This window comes from Oryzias latipes, chromosome 18 (genome assembly GCF_053564925.1).
Source record: "Oryzias latipes strain Hd-rR chromosome 18, Olatipes_Hd-rR_3.1".
Taxonomy (NCBI): domain Eukaryota; kingdom Metazoa; phylum Chordata; class Actinopteri; order Beloniformes; family Adrianichthyidae; genus Oryzias; species Oryzias latipes.
Genome location: NC_136254.1, coordinates 7,828,215 through 7,854,274, shown reverse-complemented (window position 1 = coordinate 7,854,274; position 26,060 = coordinate 7,828,215). Strand labels below are relative to the sequence as shown.

Genomic DNA, 26,060 nt, shown 5'->3' with positions numbered 1-26,060 from the left:
TGTGTGAACAGGATGATGCACAGATCCAGCTCTTTCTCTGCGCGTTCTTAGTTTATGGATGACAGAAAAGGCAGAGTGGTCAGACAACCTGAAGATGTTTATTTAGTAGGAGGGTAAAGACTCATTTTACATGTCATTTGTGGTCCTCCATTGTTGATATTGGTTCATTTTGAACAATCCAATTCGATCCCATTCACTGACCTAAAATGGATCCAGAACTTCTTTATTCAAAACTTCGGCCAGTGTGACTCAGAGAGAAATACCTGATACTGAACAGTGCAGGTGAAGTTTTCCACATTCCTTGGATTTCTTGGAAGATAATCACATTTAAATTAAATATGTGTCCAAACAAACAAGTAAACAAGAATGAATGTCAAATCCATTCCCATTTTAGTTTTCTAAAGTCCAGCCCACTGTTGTTTTTCCACATCCAAAGAATCCAATCCAAATAGAACATTCTAGCACACTGCATGTTCATGTCTTTACAAATTCAAAGTGTTTCCACACATTGGACTGGAATGATGGACTGATCCGTGTTTGCTGATATCGCTGTGACAACATGTGACTCACAATCAAAATGGTATTTTCCAAGAAGATGGATTTATTTCATTTTGAAACTATTTTCTAATGGTTTAGGTCGATTCGATGAACAACTTGCCTCAGACAGATAATTGCAGCGCCTGGTGGGGAGTTGGAAATGCTGTGGAACAGAAGCCCAGACAGACTCTGCATGTTGTGAGTCTGTTGAAACCTCTGGCTGAGTCATCTGTCAGAAGGGAGAACTTTAGCTGGAACTGAGGGAAACAGCAGACATGAAGTTCAAGTAGACCATGTCTTCACCTCCTTGTATGATGTTGCTGTTTAAAGCTGTGACCTAAAATTCTTGAGTCTCCTGGGACTCCAGTCCACAAACCCAGTGACAGTCAGCAGATGGGAAGAATTCTGTCACACACAGGTTTTTATTAAATCTTTAATTATGGCTGAAATAGACCCTTTTTGATTAGAAAAAAATGCAGTCAAGGTGTTTGAAACATGTCATCTATTTGTGTGTTTGTACAGTGTTGCAGTCCTCATTAGAGACTTTAGTGAATCTGACCCAAAAGAGAGAAATGAGCATTTTTGGTTGACAGTGAAGGAGGAAGATGAAGATCTACAGGTTTGAGCGCAGAGATCCCACCACCGGTTTGTCCCAGCAGAACTCTTTCCACCAGGAGGGGCGCTCCAGCACCTGATTGTTCTGCAGCACCGCCGACCACAGGTTCTTGTAGAGCTGCAGGAAGAAGCAACATGGAGATGAATCACAGGATATTAGCTACAAAAACGTCTACAAGCTTTCTCCAAAGGCGTCTTTATGTTGTCTACTCCTGATTCACGACAATTTGAATAAAGAAACACTCAAAAATGCAGTTTTAATCTTCATTTTCTTTATATAAGTCTTCCATCATCAGGAAAATGTTTGTGTTAAACACCCAAAACACAGTTTTCATTATAGTGGGTCTTTGAATATAACCTAGAAACTGCAGGAAAGCCTTGAATCATTATTCCTGTAAAGAACCACACTAAACTAGAAACTTCCTGCTGAACTTGGAGAAATGGAGCCTGGATCATCCAGAAACATCAGGACTGATAAAAAACAAGTCAAAACCATGAACTGCAGACAGGAGAGACGCTTCTTCATCAAGAACAGCCATTTCTGCTGAATCATGAAACATGGTATGAAGAGATTTTCAGTGCAGTCGGCTCCTGGTGATGCTCTCACCTGTCCGTCTGCTTTACCAATAGGAGAGTTGAGGATGAAGTCGGGCGGAGCCAAGACGTCCACCAGAGCAACGGCGTCATCCTTCAGCTGAGCCACAAACAGATTCAGCATCAGCATCATCAGCCATAGTCATTGCTCTGTGGGTGGATGTCTTTGTGTACCTGGGAGCAGAGAGCCAGGATTGCTGTCTGCAGCAGCTCTGCAGGCCTCCTTCCATTCACATATCCGCCTGCACACAGATCACCTTTGTGTTACCAGCTCTGCCTCCAGCAGACCGCCTCCTTCTCAACATACCCTGGTACAGTGTGGCCATGTGGCTGCTGAGGCTCCACAGTCCATACAGGGAGAAGAGCTTGCTGAGAACGGCTCTGAGAGCAGCCGGCGTGTCCTGATCTGAGATCAGCTGCTGACAGTTCTGCAGACAGCAGTGCTCCATGAAGGCGATGGCCAGAGACCTGCAGAAGTAAACCTGGACAAAGACGGCCGCAGCTTCAACGTCTGAAACCAGGAGGACAAAGTAGAACACCAAAGTGTTGGCCTATTAGACTGGAATTCTGTTCAAAGCGCCACCTTAGGGTCATCAGTGGTATTTCACTGCAGGAATTCTGTGATCAGGAGCCGTTTTCACAGATTTTGGAGATTTCAGACTAAAAGTGATTCAGGAAACTTCTCAGAGCAACAATGGAGAAGAAAAACAGAAGTGGTTTAACCTGATCCTATGAAGGATGAATCATTTTAATAAATCAAAATGTGGTTAACACCATAATTACACGAGGATAAGAGGGGCATTACTGATGTTTGATTTTGTAAATAAATGTAAAAGAACTAGGCCAGAAGAGCAGCGTCTACTGAGCCTGATTAACGAGACACGAGACAGAAGTTGACTGTGTGCTGTTTGTGTTCCAGCTGCTCACTAAAGGCTAACTCTAAAATAAATCCACATTTGTCCGGGTCATCCTTTCAAGTGTGCAACATATATACCCTCTCCATTTCTATGGGCTTGGGACCATCACAGAAAGTACACAGCTTTGTGACTCTGAGGCTGGATTATGTATTTGTTTTTTTATTTTATTTTCTTTACTGTTTTTAATTTTTTTTTATTACAAACTAAGAAATAACTATTGTGCATTATATACATTTGCATAAATACATGGAAATAAAACCTAAAACAGTTTTAATTAATGACTGGAAGTAAACATGAACATTTTTGTTAAAAGCTTCAATTTAACCACAAAAAATAAATGTTCTTAAAATCTTTTTCAATGTTTTCCAGGATATTACCAGTGTCTTGTGTCATTACATTTAAGAATCTTGATTTTAACTTTTTTTGTGTGTGGGGGGAAACTAGAGCTGAGAAAACCCCACGCATGCATGGAAAGAACACGCCAATTTAACCTTGCAGCCCGTTTTTTCAATTAAAAAACAAAAACAAAAAAACAAAAGTTGAACTCAATCACTGCACACACTCCCACTAGCTTCTAAACCCTGACCAATCATGATTTACATCTTTTCTATTTTTGGTTGTGGGGGGAAAACTGGAGCACCCAGAGAAAAACCCACGCATGCATGGAAAGAACATGCAAACCTTACTGTGACAGAGCACAAGTCTGTCACGATTTGAGTTAAATAAAGTGTATTTGCTTCTGACAGCATCAGTGGGTGCACACACTGTATAGCTGTAAACTTCCAACAGTTCTTGCAATTCACTTTATTTATTTTCTGTTTTTGGTTGTTTTCTATGTCTTATCTGTTTACTTCCTGATTTCATAGGAGTACTTCCTGTATCCTGAATGTCCAGTGGACCCACCTATTGTTTTGGTTTCCTTTGACAGGCCTGTTTTAAATTCAAAATGATTTCTTTTTATTTTGCATTTTTGTTTAAAGAATGTTGTTAAAGTTTGGACTTCTTTGTCTAATTATTGCTTTGGTAATTAGGAAAATGCATGTAATTGTTCTTTTGTTTTTAGGAAATGTTTGATTTTGATTGTTAATTGTGTTTGTTTGGCAAGGGGTGGAGCCAACCACCTATAAAAGAGGACCTCTTTTCAAGATGGAGTCTGTCTGGTGATGTCTGGCTGCCATGCTGCTGCACTGTAGGCTGCAGACTTGCCACATTATTTTCAATGGGTGCATTTTTCCCCACATTCTGCCTTACAACTACATAAAGAATGAGAGCACTTTGACTCTTTGTGTGGACAGTAGTTTGTAATTCTGACATATGGTGTCAGAAGTGGGATCAGTGTCTTGGAAGGAGGCCAAATATGGCAAGCCGCAAAGGCCCAAAGAGGAGCTACGCACGTCCCACAATGCGAACCAGAAGTCAAGCGGTGAAGGATGAGGAAGTCGAACCAGACTGGGAAACCGATGACGATGGGCCATCAGCAGAGCGTCCCGGCCCGAGTGGAGATGTGGAGCAGCCTAAGATGGTGGAAATGCTCCAGCAGTTCCTTGGCGCACAGAGGACCAGAGAAGAGGGTTTGTTGGCTGAACTGAAGAACCTGAGGGTGGTTCTCCAATCCCAGAGACAACCTGCATCAGATGTAAGTGACTCTCCACGCGCAGTTAGGAGTGAGGCCTCCTTATTGCCACTCCCAACACCAGCGCCCCCACATCGTCGAACAGATTGCGATGAAGTTGACATGGACATGACAGCTGTACCCTCCATGATGCAACCACCACCCTTCCATCGGAAGGACCCCAAGATGCTACCATATCAGCCGGAGGAAGATATTGAAAATTTTTTACTCCGTTTTGAGAGGATTGCAAAGACTTGGGGTTGGGTGTACACTGAATGGGCATACAGACTTGTACCATTGTTAACAGGAAAGGCTCTAGCAGCCTACTCAGCGATGGATGAGGACCTCTCAGACTCCTATCCTGATATCAAGGAGGCTTTATTGGCCAAATTTAATGTCTCAGCTGAGACCTATAGACAACGTTTCAGAGACACTAATGTCCCACAAGGGGAGTTGCCTACAGAGACCTATCATCGTCTTAGGGGTTTATATCGTCGATGGATAAGGCCTGACCAACGTGGTGTAGAAGATATTGGAGAAATCATCATCTTGGAACAGTTTCTTCGGACCTTACCCCCTGATATACGCACGTGGGTGAAGGAGCATGAACCACCAACTGGGATGGAAGCAGCTAAACTTGCAACACAGTACATTAATGCTCACAGAACAACTGGCCCAAGGACACAGCAGCGGGTCTTTCATCACACCCTTGGAGATGGGCGGCGGCCGGTTGACAAAAGACCAGAGGCTCAGAGAACCGGCAGTGGCGTGAGTAAGACTACACCTCGTGGTGACAATGCAGGACAGGCTTTAATCTGCTATTATTGTCAGCAGCCTGGACATAAAGCTTCTGTGTGTCCTCTTAAAAAGCCCAAAATGTCTGGTTATTGTTGTGTGCCACAAATGAGTGTTACTAAGTTGCAACATCCATGTTCAGACCCTGCTTCTTCCTACCCAGTGATTGTTAATGGTGTTCATTTAACTGCTTTATTAGACAGCGGCAGTTCCAAGTCTTTGGTAAAGAAATGTTATTTACCAGACCATGTTCTCAATTATAAGAACAAAACTGTTATTGAGTGTGTCCATGGAGATGGCAAAGTATATCCCACTGCTGAAGTTACTTTGGATCTGGATGATCGAGCATTTCTTTTGCAAGTTGCAGTGTTGGACAAAATGCCAGTGGATTGTGTTATTGGGAGGGATTGTCCTCTTTTGTGGGACTTACTTGGGGACAAAAGACAGACCAATGTTGTTGCTGTAGTCACAAGGTCTCAGGTTAAGGCTGGGCTGGAACCTCTTCCAGATCTTCATGGTGATCTTTTTGAGGGCGGCTACAAAGGCCAAAAGAAAACACGGCGTCAACGCCGTCAAGAAAAGCATAGAGGGTCTTTTGAATCTCTTGAACAGAAACCTCAATGTCAGAATTTTGTTTGGGATGTACCAAATGACATTAGACATTTGCAGTTGACTGACACTACTTTGGCTTTTCTGTATAATCAAGTTGAAACTGAAACTGACAATGTCTCTACAGATACAAAATGTGTGTTAGATAACGATATTTTGTATATTCAGGGAGAAACAGGTAAGCGGTTGGTAGTGCCTACTGGATGCAGATCTGTAGTTTTGCACCTAGCTCATACAGTTCCATGGGCAGGACACCTGGGCCATCTAAAAACATATGCAAGATTAGCAAAGCGCTTTTACTGGCCAGGTATGTTTAAAGATGTCAGAGACTTTTGTGCTTCATGCCCTCAGTGCCAGCTGACCAGTTTAAATAAGGTTAAACAAGCACCGCTACATCCTCTGCCAGTTATTAGTACCCCTTTCCAGCGCATTGCCATGGATATTGTAGGACCCCTGGAGAAAAGCAGTTCTGGAAACAAATATATTCTGGTCATCTGTGATTATGCAACCCGCTTTCCGGAAGCTTTCCCTTTACGTACCATCAAAACGAAGGCAATAATAAATGCTCTTGTTCAGCTTTTTTCTCGTGTAGGAGTGCCGAGCGAAATCCTGACTGATCAAGGTACCAACTTCACCTCCAACCTGATGTTACTACTGCATAAAGAACTGGGCATCAAAGGAATCCGGACAACGCCATATCATCCACAAACTGATGGCCTGGTGGAGAGATTTAATCAGAGTCTCAAGCAGATGTTGCGTAAATTTGTTTCAGAAACTGGACGTGACTGGGATAAATGGTTGCCTTTTCTCCTGTTTGCATACAGAGAAGTTCCCCAGGCTTCCACAGGTTTCTCCCCATTTGAGCTCCTGTACGGGTGGCCAGTCCAGGGACCCTTGGATTTGCTGAGAAAAGAATGGGAAGCAAGTAAGAAACCAGTGGCTGAGGGAATCCTGTCCTATGTACTTCAGATGAGGAATCATTTGGAAAAGTACAGGGACCTGGCACAAGAGAACCTTACCAGAGCCCAAAGAGACCAAAAATCCTGGTATGACAAGAAAGCTCGTCAGCGTGAGTTGGAACCAGGTAAAAAAGTTTTGATACTTTTACCGCTGACGGCAAACAAACTTTTGGCTAAATGGCAGGGTCCATATGAAGTGATTAGACGGGTTGGTCCAGTAACATATGAAATAGCACACCCAGACAAAGGGAAGCACAGTCAAATATATCACGTCAATTTGCTGAAAGAGTGGAAAGACCGTGAGCAACTACAATCTCAACAGACATTAATGGTGTGCAAAATACACGAGGATGGTGATGACCCTATTACCTGTATGCCAGATGTTTCTTCTATGCAGCCTCGATTGGATCATCTTTCACTTCAACAGAAACAGGAGATGTTGGATCTACTGGCACAAGTACCTGGCCTGTTCAAGGATGGACCAGGGAGGACTTCGCTAGTCCAACACACCATCCATCTAAAAGATTCTGCACCTATTCGACAGAGGCCTTACAGGATCCCTGAGTGTCTGACACACTCTCTTAAGGAGGAAATCAAGAAAATGACAGACTTGGGGGTCATTGAGCCATCTGAAAGTGAATGGTCTAGTCCAGTGGTAATGGTTCCGAAGAAGGATGGGTCCCAGCGTCTTTGCATTGATTTTAGAAAAGTGAATGCTGTGTCCCGCTTTGATGCATACCCCATGCCTCGTGTTGATGACCTGGTAGAGTGTATCGGAAAAGCCCACTATCTGACCACATTAGACCTATGTAAGGGCTATTGGCAGATTCCATTGGAAGCGGCCTCCAGGCAATACACAGCTTTTCGAACACCAGGGGGTTTATATCAATTCACAGTGATGCCATTTGGGCTCCATGGAGCACCTGCCACTTTTCAGAGACTAATGGATACACTTCTGAGGGGTTGTGAAAGTTACTGTTCTGCCTATCTAGATGATGTGGTGGTTTTTAGCCATTCATGGGAAGATCACAAGAGACATCTTAAAAATGTTCTCACAAACATTGAGAAGGCAGGACTAACACTCAATCCACAGAAATGCGAGTGGGCGAGGATGGAAACCCAGTACCTTGGATTTCAACTGGGCGGTGGCAACATTCGTCCCATGGTTGATAAGGTGGAGGCAATACAGAAGACTGAACGACCCCGCACCAAGAAACAGCTGAGATCTTTTCTTGGACTTGTTGGTTGGTACAGCAGATTCATCCCACATTTTGCAACCATGGCAACACCTCTTACGAATCTCACCCGCAAATCCTCACCAAATCCAATTCGATGGTCAGTTGATTGTGAAAGGTCTTTTGATGCCTTGAAGAATGCCATGTGCTCTTCTCCAGTTTTGTGCAGTCCAGACTTCCAGAAACATTTTTTGGTGCAGGTGGACGCCTCAGACGTTGGACTTGGAGCAGTTCTGACCCAGAAAACTGAAGGACAAGAAAGACCTGTACTGTATCTAAGTCGTAAGCTGCTGCCAAGAGAAACCAGGTACTCGACTGTAGAAAAAGAAGCGCTTGCAATCAAATGGGCCTTGGACAGTTTGAAATATTATCTCTTGGGGCGTGACTTTGATCTGGAGTCAGATCATAGAGCGCTGCAATGGATCCATACTATGAAGGATCACAACCCCAGGATCATGAGATGGTACCTTGCCTTACAACCTTTCAGTTTCAGCATACGTCACAAGCCTGGAAGAAACAACACCTTGGCAGACTACTTATCTAGATTTCCCACAATGGCAGCGCTCGGAGAGGGGGAAAGTAATGTGACAGAGCACAAGTCTGTCACGATTTGAGTTAAATAAAGTGTATTTGCTTCTGACAGCATCAGTGGGTGCACACACTGTATAGCTGTAAACTTCCAACAGTTCTTGCAATTCACTTTATTTATTTTCTGTTTTTGGTTGTTTTCTATGTCTTATCTGTTTACTTCCTGATTTCATAGGAGTACTTCCTGTATCCTGAATGTCCAGTGGACCCACCTATTGTTTTGGTTTCCTTTGACAGGCCTGTTTTAAATTCAAAATGATTTCTTTTTATTTTGCATTTTTGTTTAAAGAATGTTGTTAAAGTTTGGACTTCTTTGTCTAATTATTGCTTTGGTAATTAGGAAAATGCATGTAATTGTTCTTTTGTTTTTAGGAAATGTTTGATTTTGATTGTTAATTGTGTTTGTTTGGCAAGGGGTGGAGCCAACCACCTATAAAAGAGGACCTCTTTTCAAGATGGAGTCTGTCTGGTGATGTCTGGCTGCCATGCTGCTGCACTGTAGGCTGCAGACTTGCCACATTATTTTCAATGGGTGCATTTTTCCCCACATTCTGCCTTACAACTACATAAAGAATGAGAGCACTTTGACTCTTTGTGTGGACAGTAGTTTGTAATTCTGACACTTACCATGCAGCCCCTTTTTTTAAGACTAGGTTGATCTTTTTTTTTAATTGTGTGCAGTCGCTTGCTTGACTTTTTTAGAGCAAAACAATCTGCGCCAAAATTTGGTGAAGGAAAACCTCTTGACCTTCTTTCCTTTCTTTGGTTCCTCTTCTTCTACCTCAACCTGTTCTTCTGTGGTTTCTCCCTCTTTGGTGATGCATTCCTGATTCCCAGAGTCAGTCTGTACAGAGACTGTTTTCTTCTCCTCAGCATCAGAGTCAGTCTGTACAGAGACTGTTTTCTTCTCCTCAGCATCAGAGTCAGTCTGCACAGAGACTGTTTTCTTCTCTTTGTTTGCCTTCATTTCTTCCAACTCCCTTTTTGCATCTTCTGCTTCTTTTTCTCTGAGTTTGTTCAATTCAAGGAGAGCCTTTTTCTCCTCCTCATGTTTCTTCAGTTGCTCTTTCAGCTCAGTAATTGTGGATTCATGCTGAGCAGAGACCTCCAGTTTCTTGTTTAGGTCAGCATTTTCTTTCTCCAAGTTTAGTTTATTAAATTAGTTTTATAAACTAATTTAATCAAATATTAAAGGATAATTAAAGAGGTTTTCATGACCAGATGATGATTTCTATGAAGCTTTTTCTCTGAAATTATTGTTACATTTTTCTTTAACAAACTTATATAGTAGAGTGATGGGAAAGCTCTGCAATTTCAGTCATTTCAAAGATAATTTAATAGTAAATGCTTGATGCAAATGATCTGACCTGCTAAAGAAAGAAGGAACTAAACGCATCAGGGGGACAGTGATTAAAAAACATTCAAAATTTCCTGATGAGTAAGTTTAGAAAACATTGTGATCACAGCTCCAGATCTTCTTTTCTGCGTTCCATCTTCTCTACATTTACTTTACATTTTTACAGTTTAACCCTTGTGCTATCTTAGATGACCCCACCCTTTCATTGACGTGTTCTCCCTACCATGACAAAGGTGGATAAAGGTGGAAAGATTTCATGTAATCCATGGACACCAGTGAAGATCACAAATCATTGAAGAAAAAAGGTTCAGAGCACTGTCTAGTGGGTCTAGATGACCCAACTCCCAACGTTAAAGTACCTAGGATAGCACAAGGGTTACAATCATAATGCTGAAAATCCTCAATGCAGTTTCTGTTTTCACTGTTTGATATTTCCCACAATTCCTAGCATATTTATGGAGAATCCATAGTGTTTTGTGGGAGTTTCTGTTTGAATTGAAGCTGTTTTTTCAAATCCAAACCGCTAAAGTGTGTCATCCAGACTGCTGAGTGGATTGTTGGCTCCCCACTACCACAGCTGGAGGAAATCTACTCCACCAGGCCCCTTCGTCGAGCCACAACGACCCCACCACCCGGGACTCTTCATATGCAACCATCTCTCTTGTGGCAGACTCATGAGCAGTCATGACCCCCCCAAGTGTTACTGACAAAAAGTAAAAGGTAGTTATATTCAAATATAATAACATGAAAGCTTTTCCTTCTTTTCCTACCTGGCTGTTGTTCCGAGCCTCAAAGTCGTCTCTGCCTGCAGCTCTCTCCTGCTCCAGCCTCTTCTGACTCTCCTCCATCAGGAAACAAACCAGCCACTTATAGGCATCCAGAGGCACTGAGGAGACAGACGAGGGCGCTGTTAGACTGCAGTAGAGACACTGCAGAGACAAAGACGTCAAAGGAGCTTCTTCTGCTTCTCATCTGTTGGTCTCTTTAGGTAAAAAGCAGCTCAAACTAGATTCAGTTTAACTCAGAATTTCATGTCAGGAAAATAAATGACAGCAGTGGATTTTAGTGAAAGTATTGAAAATATTTATCAACAAATGAAGATGTCAAACTGTTCAGTCTTGACTCAGTCTTGAAGGAAAATTCAGAAGCAAATTTTTAAAGGTAACATCCATAAACTGCATTGCTGCTGTGAAGAGTTACCTGATGGGATTAAACAGTAAGGGGCCGAGCACAGAGCCATGTGGTACACCACAGAAATCTCTGAAATGAACATTTAAATTTTTTCTCTAATGTTTATCTAGAAATTCTCTAAATTGATGTTTTGATAAACCAAACTCTGCTTTGAGGAAAACTCTTCGTTCCCATAAAAAACTGCATTTGTCTAATAAATGTGATTAGTTTGTCGTGAAGACCTTGTAAGTTCAGACACTCCTCCATTGTTTCTGCTGTGAATCTGGTCTTCAGGATGTTCTGATAATCGTCCAGAAAGTCCACAGAGTGAAGAGGAGACTGAATGTGAACGGCGTCTGAAAGCAGACAAACACAGAGGTGTTATGGAGAAGCAGAGATGCTCACTGATGGTTGCTGCAGCTGCAGCCTCAGCCTCTGCTGCCACCTTTCTGTCTGCAGTGTTAGAGTCAAAGTGACTGAAGGAAACATTCAGATAAAATCCCGGAAACTTCAAAGCTCATCACAGAGTGAGATGGACACTGACTGTGCCGTTTGGCCTGGAAACAGCTGAGCAGGTAGTTGCTGGTCTGTTGCAGCAACACGTTGTTGTCTCCCTCATAGGTGCAGTTTGGGTCGTTGTCGTCACGCAGACTGCCGAGTCGGTTCACTGAAACGCACAAGAACAGCAGTCAGGTCTCAGGCCCGCTCAGAGTCTGAGCATGTGCGCTGAAGCTGACTGGCGAGGTATCCGTGTCCTCCGCAGGCCTCCCTGCACTCCTGGATCCCCCTCTGAGCCGTCCAGGAGCCCAGAGGTTTACAGGAACTGGTGATGGCGTGGATCTCCCGACCCAACTCGTCCTGTGGACGACACCAGCAAAGTCTGACACTTGAAGCTGCTTGGTTTCTCCAAGCAGAGGCGGTGAGTGAGCCTCTGATCCATCAATGACCTTTGCCTGAGGTCCAGACATGCAGCGTGTCCACTCACCTGTCTGTCACTCTTGTCCTTCATCATCTGTCCCATCTGGAACTCTACAAAGTTCATGAAGACGGATTTGGTGAAGAAGTCCAGAGCGTAAGCTGCTGCCAGGTAAGGCATGAGACGCCATTGCTGCAGAGAAACCAAAAGCTGTGATCCGTGATCAGCTGCAGCCACATCCTCAGCTCTGGTGGCCTTTTCTCCTCTGAGACTCAACATCTGAGCTGGAGCCTGAAGACTGAGCCTCTTCAGGATGTCTGCTAGGATCCTTTAAGCTGGAACGGACTTTTATTTCATGCTGACTGGACCGAGAGTTTAGGAACATGAGAGCTAGAATTCCTTTGAATTTTGGAAACCTAAGTGTACTCATTCTCTCCAGATTATTCTCTTTCAAAGTAATCTGCTTAAAGTTTTTGGAGAAACCGACATGGGGCCTCTGTCAATTACCTTCCCCCTCCCCCGTTCCTGCTCTGCCCTGGACGCGACCAGCTGGGTTCACTTACCTCATCTTCATCCCCGCCTACTTAAGGAGATCCAGGACCTGTTTTCGACGCCAGTCCGTTGTTCCTTCCTCGGTGCTTACGTCTGGCCAGCTCACGTTGTGTGCCTTGTCTAAATCCAAGCTTCGTTAACGTTTTATCTCTTCTCCACCCTCAGGAACTGTCCGCTTCACGGGTGAACCTCAGGTCGCAGTCCACCGCTCACGCTCTCCCCCTTGGATTCTGCCGAAGTCACGCTCTCTGGACCTTCCTGCGGCAAACCTCCAGTCAGCCGCCACGCCACGTCAAGACTCCTAACTACTCACCCTCTGTTAATTAAACCATCTTAAACTTACCTCACGACTCCTAGTGTCCTTCTGGGTTCCAGCGTTTGGGTCTGTCAGAAATCCCGCAAGATCATGACAGAAACTAGTTTAAGGGAAGTTGAACCACAGCTCTATCATGAAGGGTTAAATCATTATTATAGTTATTATCATCATCATTACATTTATGGACTTTATCAATAAATATAGAAAATGTATACGATAAATGCTCTACAATATTAGTGCATAAACTTTTTGTCTTTAGTTACAGTTTAGTACAGCACAGAGTTTCATTCATTGGCTGATCAATTTCTTCAGGTATTGTGAAATTCAGTGATCAGACAGTTTGATCAAATCCACCTGTAGCTGGTACTCCAGCACTGGAATCTCCTCCGTGTCTTTGGGTCCAAACTGTCTCCTGGTGGCTGAGAAGCGGATCGCCACGGTCAGAGCCAGCTTTAAATTGACGACACCCATCCTGCCGATGTACGCACGACCTCCAGACAGGGCCCCCAGAGAGGCCCCAAAGCGCTTGTTGGGGTCCTGCAGAAGAAAACAGAAACTTAAGACTGTAAACTCTTCAGCACACAAACTGATTTCTTTCAAAGTTGTAATAAAGCTACAGTCAAATCTGCTGATGAAATCGGAATAAGACACAAAATCTAAATCTCTGAAACACACTAAATGACTCAAAGTAGAGCTAAACCTGACAGATGTATTTCCATTTCATTCTGAATCAGGGTTTATTGATTTAAAGGGCCTTTATCGTGCTTTTCTTGGGTCTTTTAGAGTACATCCATATATATAATTTATTACCTTTGCCACACTAAAGAACAATTTTTCTTTAAATATGAGTTCTTTTTGCAGTTTTTTTTCCTTCCTAGAAGTAAGACGACTCAATCTCTGAAACTCTGCCTTTCTCTCCTTGTGGGTACCGCCCATTTGATGACGTCATCCCAGAGTTGCCCTCGGCAGCGTTTCTGCCTCCCGCCCACAAAAACAAGCAACATCTGAACTTTTGCAAAGATGGATGAGCATATTTTGCATATAAAAGGAAAGTGTTCAGTCGATCACCGCTAGCTAAACAGAGAAAGTGGTTAGCCTGGGGGCGGGGCTGGCAGACTCTTCCTGGAAGGGGCGATTCCTCACTTTGTGAAGTCACAATGTGAGGACCCCTTGCTTCCTTGAGCTGGGACTTTCTCCACACAGACACCTGCATGAACATAGAAGCAGAAAAAGAAGTGAAGACATAACCAAAGATGATGATTGAAACCAACTTTTCTTCAGGCTCTTTAAACCTTCATTAGTTCAGCAGGAGCTAGGAAAGACAAACGATCCAAACCTCTGTGAGAACCTTCCACCCATGTCAACACCCCCAAAGGTGTTGAAACCACAGAAAGACCACGTTTCATTTTGAGACATGAAGCTGATAAATGTGAAGAGCATTGGTCAAACTGGAACATCCACCTGAAACGTGGGATAAATGAGAAAATCCTCATTTGTTCAGCAGAGTTCTGACCTTGTACGGAGTGACGTAGCGTCCATCAGGGGTAACGTCTCCCGTCTTGTTCAGCAGGTTTTCTCGCGGGATTCTCACGTCGTGGAACATTACAAACCTGATAGGAAGGAAACAAACTTTGTAATGACTCCTACATTTCCTATTAAGATATATTTAGCTGCATTTTAATGCTAAAGCCTATCTGTTTCCATGGTAAAGATTCTGTTAAATTAACACACAGTTTGTGTTCTGTGTCTTCCACCTCCTAACCCTTCTAGAGAAAAGCTGGAAGCTTTACATTAGATACAGACAAAATAAAAACACAGAAAAGTGTCGGTCTCTGGTCTCACTGACCCGTTATCCAGTCCGTTCTGGCCCAGTTTCTTGCCCATGTCTCCAACAACAACCCCTGGCAACGCCAGCAAGGTCTTTGGGTCTCTGACCTGCAGCACAGAGTTGAACATCTTTGATCACTAAATATTAATAAAGTTAAGCTCATTTTGAGTGCAAGTTCTACAAAACATAAACACAAAAATGGATCAAACAGCTTTTAAGTTTTGATGTTGGAGATATTTGAGCATCAGAATGTTTCTGCTGTGTTCCACAAGGCTCTGACTCAATATGAAGGGAGAGATTTCATTTTTCATCTCAGTTTTTACTACAGGCTCTATAATTGTACTCAAGTCCCTGTTCATGACTTTATTTTAAGTCTTTGCGTTTAGAAAAAAATCCAAGGTTTCTACAGTCATTCAGATGTTAGTACAAATAAACAAAAATAGATCAGAATGGAAATATATTATTTCAATAGGGAGCCAGAAGCTTAATTACTTAAGAAAAAAACATAAAAAACAAAGTTGTTGCAGTTCATACAGTTTTAACGCTTGTGTTATCTTAGATGACCCCACCCATGCATTGACGTGTTCTCCCTACCATGACAAAGGTGGATGAAGGTGGAAAGATTTCATGTAATCCATGGACACCAGTGAAGATCACAAATCATTGAAGAAAAAAGGTTCAGCGCACTGTCTAGTGGGTCTAGATGACCCAACTCCCAATGTTAAAGTGCCTAGGATAGCACAAGGGTTAAGTGTGGGTACGCAGGTTCCGCTGGTGAGCCTGGTTCCTGCAGGGGGCCTGGGCAGGCCTCCTTGCCCAGGAAGAGGAGCGTCTGCCCTTGGTCTGGAGGTGGAGCTAATGTCGGCTTCTGCTTCCAGGCTGTAGCCCAGGTGGTCCAAGTTCAGAGCCCTGTGGAACACCATAGCTAATTCTCGGTTGGTTCACATGAGTCATGTCTCCTGCTCATGTTCATGTGTGGTTACAGGAGGAAGGAAGGCTGTCTTTTTCATCAGGAAACTTCATACTACCTGAAAAAATGTGCAGAAGTTGTCCTGCAGCTGCAAACCTCACGTGCTCTATAAACCATGTGAACCAACAGCACCAATCACAAGACAGAAGTTTGTCTAAGCAGACGGCGTTCAGGGGAATTTTCCCACACAAGGATTCGACATTACATCCCTTGTAAACATTTTGTTTGTCAGGACTGCCCAAAGCGGCACTTCCGCCTTCAAAAGCCGCCTTTAAAGCTCCTCCTCTGCTCAGAGACTCGGTCCTCCTGAGCCGGGCAGCTCACTCAGATCAGTCGTACGGACTGAGGTCTGAAGCGTCCTCCGGAGAGTTGTACGTTACAAAGCCCCCTTCCCGCAAACTCGAGGACTCCGGCTGCACTGATCAGAGACATGCTTGGCTCGCGTTGAGCATGTAGCCACACCGAGTGAGCTCTGATGTCATCGCCCCGCCTCCCTCCTGGAAATGCTGACTGGTATTGAGTTTTGCTACAGTTTTTGCAGTGTGAATGTGAAAAAGGGAAAATGCAATCCCCTCTTTGCATTTTCGATTTATTTATGTCACAAAATGAGCGATGTTGAAGTAGAAAATGAAAAAGCATTTTAAAGGACTGGCATTTAATTTTATTTTTGAGCCATTTGATGCAGTTACATTGTAAAAATGAACAAACATTTCTGTTAATCCATTTTAATGATCAAATTAGATTTTTCTAGATGAATTTTGCTACACATTTACCAGAACTTTTTGAAAATGAAATGTATAATACTATTTTCTTTATAATTTTAATTAAGTGACAGAATAAGCAGTGTTTAAGTAGAAAAGAAAAAAGCATTTTAAAGGATTTCTTTTTCATTTTGAGTCAAGAAATGCAGCTTCATTTTGAAAATGAAGAAGCATTTCTGGTATTGACTTTTATTTTTAGTTATGCTTCAGAAACGCTTCCATAATTTTGAGCTGTAAAAGTGGAAAAGCTCGACTAGCTTTCCCTAAAACAAATATTTCAAAAAATCCCTTGTTCAACAGTGTGACAACTTTTTTTTTTCCGTTTGACAATGTGACCCCTAACTTTTGAAGTTTTGTCCTGATGACGCTGTGATACAGAACTAAACCTGAGGGCTGTGCTGGAAAAATATTGTGAGAACCATCATTACATCTCCTCCTTCCTCTTTCGGCTTCTCCCATCAGGGGTCGCCACAGCGAAACAACCTCTCCTTCGAGGACGAGTCGCATGGTTAACTTGGCAATGTTTTACGCCGGATGCCCTTCCTGATGCAACCCTCTCAATTTATCCGGGCTTGGGACCGGCACAGAAGCAGAGAAGGGAATAGGGAGGAGCCCGGATTCGAACCTTGGTCTGACGGACAGAAGGAGCCGCAAACCAGCACAAGCTAAACTAGCTCCGCTAGAACCATCATTACATCTGTGAGACAAAAAGGACTTACCGGCACGACAAAGAAGGGAAGGCCATGGCAGACCTGGTCCGGTGTGTAGAGCTGGGCATACAGCAAACAGTGGGTGGCGTTCTTCCCCAGGTTCCCCACCCAGAACTTGGCTGCCTCGAAGTCTGGAAAGTTGATCACAAACTCCTACACCAAACCAGAAAAAAGAAGTCTCTCTATACGCTATGATTTCAAGCCTTGGTGTTTGGGATGATGGGCAGAGTGGCTGACCTGGGTGGATGGGTCGTATGTGGCTGTGGTCCTCATGGCTCTGGTGTTGCTGCCATGGCTCAGCTCAGTCAGTGCGAAACAGCCAAAGACCTGAGAACACGTAGGTAAGTCATTCAAAGGCAGCAAAGCCTCATGGGAGGAATAACTCAGGAGTCACCGATGTGGCATCAAGAGTTTTCTCAGTGCTCAGCTACCCAACCCTGATCCTCCAATGTTACTCACACCTTTTTTTGAATCTCTGGGAAAAAAATGCTTTTTTTTTGACAATGAATTTAAAAAAATCAATTCAAATGAATTTTTAGACATAATCTTTACAGATGGAGTGGATTGTTTTTTGCAACTTTGATAATGCAACCACAAAGGGGCACTATCCAGCGCTTTGGTATGAGAGTTCTAAGTTTGAGTTATTAAAAAGTATAATTATAGTATTATTATAAAGAATTATTTTTAAGGAAAATGTCCTCCAGTGTAACTCTAAAGCCAAATAAACCATGTAAATCACTGACAGAACTTCCATACTGGGTCAGTTGTGGTGCAATTGATTCACAAGGTGCTGGTGGAAAATTGGGGGTGGACTTTGCTAAAAGACCGGTCTGTCTAAAGTTGGCCTAATTGCCTCTCTGCCTGTCATTAATTTTGGAAGGGCCAACATGTTTCCTTGTTGTTGGTTTGGACTTTAGTTTTTGTATAGTAGTTGTAGTCTTCTGTGTCTTTCTAAAACGTTTGGGGCTGCTGGTTGAACGGGGAGACCTTGAGGACCAGAGTTGGGCAGGTGCTTTAAAACCAAACAGGAACTCCTTAATCTTTCTTCTTACCGTCATGTCTTCGCTGCTTTCAACAAATTTTCTGTGCCTGCTTGTTCCTGAATTAGCAATAGTTCCTCCAAACATCTGAAATGAACACATTAACAGGAAAAGGGTAGAAGAATGCTAACACAAGTAATGATACAAACTTAGACTCTCTGAATCAGTGCATAAGTTCACGATTTGATTTATAGTTTGATCCAACTCAATGCTAATACTATTTCCTATAGCTTTATTTTTTTTAAATGAAAATTCATATAAACTGCCACCTTCTAGGCGTGTGAGAGCTTGAATTATCCTAGGGACTATGCTAATCTTGTAAAATGCATTTACCAGGAGGTACTGTCCCTGGTTAGGGTCTCCGATGGCAAATGAGTCTGAGGTGACGAGCCAGACTAAGAGCACTTCAAATTCCCCTTTTGAATATTTTAAAACAAGGCCTACTAGATCGCCTAGACTGACATCAACATAATCCCAGCCCGGAGCCAGGCCTGGGGTTCGGGGCTTACAGGCAAGGACCAGGCAGAATAGTCATTGGTTGAGGTTCTTCCCAGTGAGTGAGAGAATTACATCACTGCCATTCCAGGGATGTCAGGGTCACTGTCAGGGACATGTCTCTACCTGGGATCTTGGCTTCTGAGGCAAACTTTAGTACAGAGTACCCACCCTTCTTGGAGTCTCCAGGAGAGGTATTAGAAAGTGCTCCAAATGGGACTCTATTGTCTTACTGAGAGACTTTGTTGCATAAATGGACAGTGACAGTTATACCTGGAAGGTCATGGTTGGGAGAACTGTTCTGAATCCCTGATTTTGGAATTTTGTGTCAGTCCCAGTTTGTTGACAACACCGTGTTTGAGTACAAGGTTGTCCATCAGTGCACATGGAACCAGAACAGCCAAGGAAGACGGTGAATGATCAACTTTGACGTTGTGTCATCTGACCTTCTGTCATGTGTTTTGGACATTTGGATGAAAAGAGGGGCAGAGCTATTAATCAATCACCCACTGGTGGAGGAGAAGGTCGGACAAGCCACGACGACTAAAAAGTATTGGGGGAGTCTTTTGGGCATATTTTGCTGGGCCCACTGTCAGAAGGGTCCTTAAACCCTTATGAGCAAGGGCTCTAATGAGGTACCACTGTCTACTGACGGCGTGGCTGTAAGATTTCTGGTATTAGTTGGGGCGGCAATCCACAGATCTGGGGACTGTCGCCAAAAGTAAGGGATGCCATCAACCTGTAGGAGCTGGGCTGACTTCCGGGACTCCCAAAGCAGTCAACATGTAGTGATAGTCCAATTAACATCCACCACAGTTAATTGAAGAGGCAAACATTCATGTGTAAGAGGAGTTTGGGGAGGCCATAGAGAGGGACAATTGGTTGGCATCAAAGAAATTCTGGCAAGCCATACCAAACCTCAAGAGGGGAAAACGGTTCTCTCCCAATACTGTCTACAGAGCTGGTGGAAGCTACTCCACTCAACTGAGGACATTGCCAAGAGGCGGTCGGAATACTTATACTCGCCGACATGCATTCCACTGAGAAAACATAGGCTGAATAGCCAAGGGTGGGCAACAACATCCCCAAGCTGTAGTCAATGAACTAGTCAAAGCTTCTTGGTACCAAGGATCCCAAGGTGGATATTGTGGGGCTATCCTGAAATTCTCCTTTTGACATCTCACAGTGCCTCTGAACTGGCATACTGGTCGTCCTTGTAAAGAGCAATTCCTGTTCCAAAGGGTTCTCTACAGCTACAGTACACACACTTGTATACATTATTCAGCATCCCTAAAAAAATCCACTCATGGGTAGTGCTGAAGAGAATTCTGACAATAGTCAAACCACAGGATCAAAAGGAACAGATCAGTTTTTGTCCTGGTCGTGGCTCTACTTACAGCAGAAAATATTTTCTGGAATTTTATCAGGTGTTGTTGTTCGTCAACTCGTAGTCGAGTATGACCATAGCAATACTAATAGTACATTGTCTAAGGGGCGGAGGGATGTGTCCGCATATGGCTAATAAGGCCAATATGGGCAAGAAAACCCCTTCCACAGGTTGAACACCAGTGAGAGGGGGTCGTGTTGGTAGGTTGGTCAGCTAGAGCCTTACGTTTTTGGCGTTTTTCCTTGGCTGCGTTGGAACGTTTATTTTCTGAGTAGATGGCACCTTTATGAATCAAGTTACGCCAAGTCGGTCTGTCAGATGCTGCAGTTTCCCACGTGGAAACGTCGATATTGAAATCTTTCAGATGTGATTTGATGCAGTCTTTGTAGCGTTTGCGCTGGCCTCCAACTTTCCTGCTACCATGGCTGAGTTCACCATACAGCAGCTGTTTGGGTATCCTGGAGTCTGACATACGGCAGACGTGTCCTGCCCATCGTGTCTGAGCTTTGCGCATGGTGGTAATGACGCTAAGGAGGTCTGCTCTCTCCAGGACCTCAGTGTTTGTGATTCGATCATGCCAGCGAATATTAAGGATGTTTCGGAGACAGCGGAGATGGAACTGCTGGAGAAGTTTCTCATGTCTTCTGTAGGTGGTCCAGGTTTCGCAGCCGTAAAGAAGTGTTGTTAAGACGACTGCTCTGTACACTTTGATCTTGGTGTTTTGTAAGATGCCTCTACGTTCCCAGACTGACTTCCTCAGTCTCCCAAAGGCACTGCTTGCCTTCGCGATGCGGTTGTTGACTTCTGCATCGATGTTGGCGTTGCGGGAGAGAGTGCTGCCGAGGTAGGTAAAGTTTTCTACATCTTGAAGTCGCTGCCCCTTGACTGTGATGTTTGGTTCCTGATATGGTTTTCCTGGGGCGGGCTGATACATCACTTCAGTCTTCTTGATATTGATGGTGAGGCCAAAGTTGTCGCAGGCAGATGAGAAAGCGTCCATTTCCTGTTGCATGTCTTGCTCATTGATGGCATTGAGGGCACAGTCATCAGCAAAGAGCAGGTCACGAATCACAGTTTCTTTTACTCTAGTGACGGCCTTCAGACGTCTGAGGTTGAACAGCCTTCCATCACACCTATACCTGATGGGTATGCCTAAGGGTGTCTCCCTGAAAGCATCAGTCAGCATTGCAGAGAACATCAAGCTAAACAGTGTAGGGGCAAGTACGCAACCTTGCTTAACTCCATTTGACACTTGGAAAGGGGCAGAGGTATTTCCATCATCAAGAACACGGGCCATCATCCCATCGTGAAATTGTTTAACAATCTTTACAAACCTGTTTGGGCAGCCAAATTTTGCCATGATTTTCCACAGTCCCTCTCTACTCACAGTGTCAAACGCTTTTGTTAAATCTACAAAGGTGGTATAGAGATCTTGATTGTGTTCCACACTTTTCTCCTGGATCTGACGAGCAGCAAAGATCATATCAACAGTCCCTCGACCTGCACGGAAACCGCATTGGCTCTCAGGGAGATGACCTTGCTCAAGGTGTTTAAGGAGGCGATTTAGGAGCAGTCGGGCAAAGATCTTTGCAGCGATGGAGAGAAGTGAAATCCCTCTATGGTTGTCACAGGAACGCTTGTTGCCCTTTCTCTTGTAGATGTGGACAATTGTGGCATCTTTAAAATCTTGCGGGAGGGTCTCACTTACCCAGAAAGATTGGAGTAGCACTGTTAATTTGTGTAGGAGAGAAGGGCCCCCTGACTTGAATACTTCAGCAGGGATGGCGTCAGAGCCAGGTGCTTTTCCAGTCGACATCTGCTTGATTGCCTTGGCAACCTCGTCCTCTGATGGTATTATATCCAGGTCTGGGTTAATGTCCACCTGTGGGAGGCGTTGGATAGCTTCGTCATTGATAGAAGATGGACGATTTAGTACGCCATTGAAGTGTTCTGCCCATCTCTCTACAATCTTGTTTTTGTCAGTGATGAGTGTTGCTCCGTCGGCGCTCAGTAGAGGGGAACTGCCTGATGTTGGTGGTCCGAATATACACCTGAGCGAGTCGTAGAATCGTTTCATGTCGTGTCTGTCTGCAAAGCCTTGAATCTCGTCAGCCTTTTCACTCAGCCATGTATTTCGAATGGAACGGAGTTTTGATTGAACCTGTCTACGTTTACTGACGTAGGCATCTTTCTTTAAGACTGAGTTTGGATCGCACTGATGAGCTCTGAAGAGCTGGTGTTTTTCTTCCAGAAGAGCTGTGATTTTGGCATCATTTTCATCGAACCAGTCTTGATGATTCCTGGTAACTGGTCCGAGCACCTTAAGGGCAGCAGAATGAATTGTTGTCTTCAAGGAGTCCCAGTCGTTTCCGATATCCTCAGTCAACTGATTTTCTAGGCTTTCTACTAGTTTTTCTTGAATGAAAGGGAGCTTAAGCTTGTTGACATTGAGCTTTTTTACAACCGTCTGACCCTGTGGTCTTCTTTTGGACTGAATATGCATATTGGTCTTAGAAATGATGAGACGATGGTCCGTCCAACAGTCAGCACCACACATCGCCTTAGTCACGCAAACATCCCGTCTGTCCTTTGCTCTGACGATGACGTAGTCGATGAGGTGCCAATGCTTAGATCGAGGGTGCATCCAAGATGTTTTCTTTCGAGATGGGAGGCGGAACATGGTGTTGGTGATAGCTAAGCCATGGGTGGCGCACATTCTAAGCAGGAGGAGACCGTTACTGTTGCATTTTCCTACTCCATGGTGTCCGAGGACACCTTCCCAAGCCTGGTGGTCTTGACCTACACGAGCATTAAAGTCGCCAAGAAGTAGAAGCTTATCCGACTGCGGAACAGTGGAAATGAGGGCATCCAGTTCTTCATAGAACTTCTCCTTAGCATCTTCCGGGTTAGTCATGGTGGGGGCGTAAGCGCTAATGAGGGTAGCGGATCTCCCTCTGCCCAGTGAGAGCTTGAGTTTCATGAGACGATCGTTTATGCCTTCTGGTATATTGTCAAGTTTCCCTATAAGATGATCTTTGATTGCAAAGCCAACACCAGACTCACGTCGCTCTTCACTACTGCGGCCACTCCAGAAAAAGGTGTAGCCGCCTCCGATCTCATTGAGCTGGCCTTTGCCTGGGAAGCGTGTTTCGCTGAGGGCTGCAATGTCGACGTTATAACGGGCAAGTTCTCTCGCTACGAGGGCCGTTCGTCTTTCTGGTCTCCTTGACTTACAGGTGGTTGAGTCGAGGAGAGTTCTAACGTTCCATGACGCAAGGGTGAGCTTGAGTGTTTTCTTCTTGAGTATTTTCTTGTAATTTCGACCGCAGTGTGGGAACCCGCCAGCTGCGGTATGCTGGCCAGGTGTGTTGTGGAACAGGCTATGTTTAGAGCACCTTTTCTAGCTCCGTCCTCAGGCTACGGAGGCAGGCAGAGCTATCCTGAATAGGGCTGCCTGGTCGCTTAGGGGGCTGCCGGACTTCCCTGCTGTCCCAATCAGAGAAGAACGACCGTATGGCCTAAGCCGCCTGTGTGTAGGATTGCAGCTACAGCTTCCAGTGATTCCGCACCTGCTGCTTCGCCGTTCCCCCATCGCCACAGGGCTTTGAATAGGTCGATGAAAGTATTGCTATGACGTGCGCTGTACTTGGATTAAAGTGAAGGTGGCTTGCGCAGCACCAGCCTCACTCTCTCGTCCTGGTGAGCCTGACCCAACGGCAAGACAGGGCCAAGACAGTTGGAGACTCATCGAGGGTGCAGGAGCTGCCGGAGAGGGACGAAGTACGCCTTCTAACCGTCTGCGGGGCTTCACTCCGGATTTGCTGTCGGGGTTTACTCCCTTAGCCTTTAGCCAACCAAGACCGACCTGCAAGGCAACAGGAGGCTTATGCCACGCAGTCTCCATTATTTCGCCGAGACCCTGGCACGGGGGGCTAAGTGGGTACTCGATCTTGCCCAAGGATCTCCCACGGACTAGTGGAGGGAAGGAGGTGTCCTACTTCTCCATTCTAGACCTGCTCCAGGCTGGGCCTAGCCACCCAGGCTGGGCCTAGCCAAAAATATTTTCTGGAATTTTATCAGGTACTACGGGTATAATCACCTATGATGCCCTGGTTATTTAGGTCTTTTGAAACAAAGTGACCCATAATGCACTCCTTATGACTCACTCCTTTGTTGAGAAAGACCTTGGCGAGGCAGGACCAGTCGTACATGCCGAGGCAGTCCTCCAGGGTTTTCAGCTTCCAGGGGTTCCCATACGCTTCTTCTTTTGTCAGGAAATTGTAGCGAAAAATTTGCTTCATCCTGCAGGTTCTAAAATTCTCGTCAGAAAATGTTTGTGAAGAGCAAGATCATTTATTCATCATACGTGGTCACCTGAGGAAGTTCAACTCTCTCATTTTCTCTAAGGAGAGGTCTTCTCCTGGCTGACGGGCAAACAGAGGATCGTTCTCCAGACTCTTGAAGATGTATTCCTGCATGAAGAATACAAAGAATACAGAATACATGCAGACAAAACAAAAAGGGCACCACATTAAACAATGTAGTGGTTCCATAGATTGTAAAAATAATGGACAGCTCAACCCCTCCCTTCTCGTCTTCCCAAATAGGATGTACCATTGCTTCCTGGTATGGGCGCTGCCATGTTGAAACCAGTTTACAATGATTGAGTTGCTCTGAGTCATTGTATCTATGGTCACTACATTGCCATAGATACGATGACTCAGAACGACTCAGACCAATTACTGTCGACTGGTTTCAACATGGCGGCGCCCGTATCAGGAAGTGTTGTTTTTATGGTCTATGAGTGAACGTAGAACAGATACGTTTATTTCCAGACACTTTTTACAGGGAGACTGTTTCAACCAGGAAAGGTTTCATCAGGTTTGGTTTAGTCAAACAAACATAAAATTAGTCAAATGGAAAAGCACCGACTTTCAAAACTGCACAAAAACACAAGAAACAACCAATGTTTGGCAACAAAATATAAGAATGTAGATTAATACAAATTATTTTATAAAACAGTTTGATAATAAAATTTCATTTAAATGCTCTGAAACTCTAACATTTTTCAGCTCTTCGAATTTGAACCACTGTAGTCTTTTCTTTCACTTCATACGAACTAGAAAAATTCTGATGTTTAAAAGCTGCAAATCTGAACTCAAACAGCCTTAAAGTTCCACTCTGATCCTCTTTAAAGTTATTATAAGTGTTCCCCATGGTCTCTTAATTATGATCACACAGTTTAAGCCAAAATGGAAAAGAACTGTGTTTTATTCCTCTAGTCTACCCATCGCTGAGAGCTTGGAGCAGGGAGGTTGAACATCACAAATTTGCTCTTTTTCCAACGGTATTTTCAGTTCACTCCTGATTGACACCAGTTTGAATAAAGAAATACTCAGAAGTTCAATTTTACGCTTATTTTTCTTTATAAATGTCTTCCATCATCAGAAAAATAAAAAATTTTCATCAGAGTGGGTCTTTACACATCAAGTTTCATGTTTACAGACTCCAGCAAGTGAGACTGAACTAGCAATGCAGATCATCAGCAGGAGCAGAGACTCTTAGTTCACCTTGAACTGGAGGATTTCATCTCCATCCATGAAGACGAGCATTTCCTTCCAGTCGAAGGAGGCCTTCTTCCTGTAAATATCCAGCGGCCCGCTGGGGAAGTCTGCTTTTTGGTGCTTCATCTTCTTCAGGCTGCAGGAGCTCAGACACACACCTGGACGACACCTGCAATCAAAAGCCCCTAAATCCACATGAAAATATTCAACTTCCTCTGCCATGTTGGGATTAGTCGTGTTAAGTTTTACACCGATTTTTGTTTCCATGTATTAACTCTGTTGCTGGTTTTCCATCAAACTGTCCAACAAGAATGTTGGCAGCAAAAAACCCATCAACTATCAACTATTAGGGGTTAGATATAAATGTATTTTACCCACAAGGATCAAGCCATGGTTATCCATTTTGACAGAACAGGAAAAAATAGTGATGCACATTCCAACACTTTGATTTCAGTGTGAAGGAAAACTGTGTCTTTAACGTGTCCCGTGTTCTCAAAATTAACATTTTATGAACAAAACTTGTGAAAAAAAGT

The 26,060-nt window shown here is 44.0% G+C and overlaps 1 protein-coding gene across 1 annotated transcript; it reads right to left on the bottom strand.

Moving 5' to 3' along the window:
• Positions 1-994: 994 nt before the first annotated feature.
• Positions 995-25,764, bottom strand: LOC101174354 (peroxisomal acyl-coenzyme A oxidase 3-like). The gene is made up of 18 exons (XM_023966163.2): positions 25,534-25,764; positions 24,338-24,435; positions 24,130-24,265; positions 18,094-18,168; positions 17,279-17,368; positions 17,051-17,194; positions 14,619-14,707; positions 14,286-14,382; positions 13,127-13,309; positions 11,974-12,096; positions 11,726-11,846; positions 11,533-11,655; positions 11,231-11,344; positions 10,589-10,704; positions 2,054-2,228; positions 1,921-1,988; positions 1,760-1,846; positions 995-1,270 (listed from the first exon to the last, which is right to left on the bottom strand). Exons 1-18 carry the CDS (start codon positions 25,747-25,749, stop codon positions 1,151-1,153), a joined length of 2,175 nt encoding a protein of 724 aa, XP_023821931.1. The 5' UTR covers positions 25,750-25,764; the 3' UTR covers positions 995-1,150.
• Between the last annotated feature and the right edge of the window lie 296 nt (positions 25,765-26,060).

Excerpts from the sequence above, each read along its gene's own strand:
- LOC101174354 (XM_023966163.2), bottom strand. The coding sequence starts at position 25,749 with ATGGCAGAGGAAGTTGAATATTTTCATGTGGATTTAGGGGCTTTTGAT. Across the intron at positions 11,656-11,725 it reads AGGACACGGATACCTCGCCA|TGAACCGACTCGGCAGTCTG; the intron begins GTCAGCTTCAGC and ends TGTGCGTTTCAG. Across the intron at positions 2,229-10,588 it reads AGGCTCGGAACAACAGCCAG|GTTTACTTCTGCAGGTCTCT; the intron begins GTAGGAAAAGAA and ends GTCTTTGTCCAG.